Source organism: Ciona intestinalis, unplaced genomic scaffold, assembly GCF_000224145.3.
Source record: "Ciona intestinalis unplaced genomic scaffold, KH HT000138.1, whole genome shotgun sequence".
Classification (NCBI taxonomy): Eukaryota; Metazoa; Chordata; class Ascidiacea; order Phlebobranchia; family Cionidae; genus Ciona; species Ciona intestinalis.
The window spans coordinates 10,840-14,278 of NW_004190460.1; the positions used below are offsets into that span (position 1 = coordinate 10,840).

General features: G+C 32.0%; 3 protein-coding genes across 6 annotated transcripts in view; all 3 read left to right on the top strand.

Annotated features, from left to right (window-relative positions):
* The window catches only part of LOC100175794 (kelch-like protein 12), a 13,634-nt gene that overhangs the window by 6,101 nt on the left and 4,094 nt on the right, over window positions 1-3,439 (top strand). The gene's annotated exons all lie outside the window — the stretch shown is intronic.
* LOC113475181 lies at window positions 9-1,910 on the top strand. Its single transcript, XM_026839000.1, has 3 exons — window positions 9-148; window positions 333-483; window positions 628-1,910. Exons 1-3 carry the CDS (start codon window positions 88-90, stop codon window positions 737-739), a joined length of 324 nt encoding a protein of 107 aa, XP_026694801.1. The 5' UTR covers window positions 9-87; the 3' UTR covers window positions 740-1,910.
* LOC108950396 (kelch-like protein 12) lies at window positions 2,278-3,432 on the top strand. Its single transcript, XM_018816100.2, has 3 exons — window positions 2,278-2,730; window positions 2,981-3,101; window positions 3,239-3,432. Exons 1-3 carry the CDS (start codon window positions 2,660-2,662, stop codon window positions 3,401-3,403), a joined length of 357 nt encoding a protein of 118 aa, XP_018671645.1. The 5' UTR covers window positions 2,278-2,659; the 3' UTR covers window positions 3,404-3,432.

The window sequence follows — 3,439 nt, forward strand, 5'->3', positions numbered from 1 at the left end:
TAAATAGTGCTGGATATTCTTTTTTTAGTTTGTGCAAAAGTTGAAGTGTATGACTCTGTAAGTAAGACATGGAAAGCAGGAAACAACATGTTGGAAGGAAGAGCTTCGTGTGCTGTTGTGCATTTTGATGGAAAAATATTTGTTTTTGGTAACTTGGTCATTGTGTTATTTAATTCAGTGTTATATTACGTAAAGACTTGGTCTGTTTTAAATTAAAGGAGTTATATTTTCAACATAACGGTTGTTAAAATGACAAGAAGTTGAATGAATGAATGAATGAATAAATGTTATCTCTATTATACTGATAAATTAATTCATGAGAAAATTGCCAGGTGGATATGGTTCAAACAACACTCTATTAACAAGTGGTGAATTCATGAACATTGCTGATGGAGTTTGGACGATGTTAACAAACAACATTCCTTTTCAACTTGGTGAAGTTTCTGCTTGTTGTGTTGATGACCACATTGCAATGTATGGAAGGTGGGATGTGCAGTTTTGGATAACACAATGTTTAAACATTATATCTTTGTACAAGTTTAATTTGAAAGTTTTATGAGATAATCTATTGCAATAATAATAATAATAATGTATTTTAAGCAATTAATTCAAATGTAATCATACCAGTTCCAAACCTGGGCATATTGCACTGTACAACACAAACAATGATGAATGGAAAACTTTTGTGGAAGAAAGACAGAATTTGTTCAATGGAAGAGGATGCTTGATGGCAAAATAAAAACAGCCCAATTTATAAATTCGTATCCAATTATACCAGCACTATTTTGGTATGATGTTGCATTTTAAATTTAAATCTTCTTTACTTGGGGATACTAACTTACTAAGTTAAAGGGCGATACCAATGAAAAATTTAAATTTATATGGATTTTATACGGATGCCGCTTGCTATCCAAATTTCTGTGACTGAATTTCAAAAATATTTTCCAAACATTAAATTGTTATTATATCAGTAATGTATGTTTGAATTGCCCATAAGGTATAAACTATTGAGTTAAAAACAAGCCTTCCAAAGTTTGGCATTATATTCCTACAAAACTAAGTGGGACACAAAGTTGAAAGTTTTTATATTAATATTATTCTACCATGGAAAAAATGTTGTTGGCCTTTGAGTAAGATCGAATTTTACTTCCCGACAACAGTAATCATCTTTTCTGCGCACTGTGTTTGACCGTGAGAATAATTTTGAACAATATTGAAACATTTTTTTTTCGTCTATTATTAAATGGTTCAGTAGCGTAAATAAGATTTAGGAAGAAGTCCCATCTTACCACAAGTCCTGCCTTACCCCACTCAACTGTACATAAACTTATATTTGGTATTTTTTAGTTATATATTTTTCTTAGGTATGTTTTTGTGTACTTATATTTACTAATAAATTTAACATGGCTTAAGCAACATGATGTAACATGGATGAAGATCTAATATGTGTTGTATACATTAAGAAAACTTAAATTGCTCACATTATACCGAACATATAAACTGTAAACTATAACATTTATATTCACGTACATGTATTGTTTATGTAGAAGTCGCCGTTTTATATCTTTATGTTGTTTTCTTTACAAACAGAATTTTTAAACCTAAGTAACTCTGCTTTAATTATATTCCACCAAAGCACAGCATCCTTCTTCAGTTCAACTGTAAGCTTTGCTCTTTCCACAAGCTTGCTCACTTTTTAAAGCATGCTAACAAGTGTTATTAAATGTGTTCTCAAGTTCACCATATGCTATACAACCCACGCGTAAATGCTTTCGGCTGTGTAGTTGGTATGCATTATTGGATGACTCCATTGATCAAAACATCACAGTATACACTAAGCCGACTAGTGGATTACTATTATTTGTCTGATTTGTAATCGAGTATGACATTTACAATAAAGTAAAAGCTTCGAACTGATTTTGTTGCAATCTTTATTAGGGAGCTTATTTGCGGCTTCATATAGTAGGTGGGGTCAGTTAGGACCCGGGGTAAGTTAGGAACTCGACTCCGGTTTACTCCGGTCTGACAAAGCTTCATGTAAACTATTCTTCTACATTTTTCTTTTTCAGTCCATGCACGTACTTTCGTTGTCATAACGATGATTAATATTCGTGTTTTACGGAAATCAGTAATGGGAAAACGATAGTTTTGCCTCTTGTGTTTACTTTATATTATCATGTGATCTGTGTTAATCATTATGGTTGAGTTAATGTTTGTACAGAGGTATACCATTGCGTGTTTGCTCACTGATGGTATTAATAAACTACTAATTTTTATGTCGCTTAATAGGTTTCAACAACTCCTGACATGTACAGCAGTCAAATAAAAGGGAACAGAGGAAAATTAAACCAAAGTTAAAGTTATAAAATATATACCTTATTATGTGTTATTTTTTGTATTGAACATAGCTGCATATCAGCTAAGGCTTAGTCACGTACCAGGAAGACATAATGGATATCTTAAAAAAGGGGTGAAAATTACCTTTGTTATGACAAGAAAAAGTGCTGACCCAGCGAAAGCTAGTATGTAGCTATGTTCAATCAATAAAATAAAACAAATAATAAAGTATATGTTTTTACAATTTTCCATATACATTTTTAAATACAAATTGTTGCAGTTCAAATTGAATAAGAAAGCTTAATTGGGAACAGATCTACACATGAAAATGTCTTCATCTAAGTTTCTAAGCTGTGATGGACATTTTGACTTCATCATGGACATGCTTGTCAAGTAAAATACATCTGGCTAGCTTCTTAATATTGGTATCATTGTGGGTGGGTGTATCTTTGGGCAAGATACTTGACAGTAATTGCTTTAAATCGATTGTCTATTTTTACCCACAAATTTCGGCCACTTGTACACAAGCACAAGGTGTATAAAACAAACACTCGTATTATAGCAAATATCTTTGCCTCGTCATGCAAGGATACGTAAGTGACACTTAAATATTCACTTATAAGTTGTCATTTATTATTTCTAGGCAACGAAGCAATAGACGTTATTGTGATGTCACATTGGTAGCCGAAGGTCAAAAATTTCCTGCACATCGAGCAATTTTAGCTGCAAGTAGCAAATATTTTGACACTATGTTTAGTAGTCAGGTAAGAATCATGTCCACAGTAACCTATTATACCAATGATCTTGTTACTGTAATCAACTCATAGTTAGCAGAAAATTTAGTGTAAATTTGCTGAACTATAAAAAGTAACCCCTTTATCAAGTTTTGTTTGCATTATAGATGAAAGAGGAATTTGAAAGAGTGATCAAAATAAAAGAAGTAACAAAAGTTGCAATGGAGCAAGTGATCACTTTCATTTATACGAACAAAATTTTATTATCAGAGGAAAATATTGATGAAGTTTTGCATGCAGCTTCACTGATGCAAGTACAAGGTGATATTTGACATAATTTTCTTGGTAAGGGAATAAACGATTTTCAT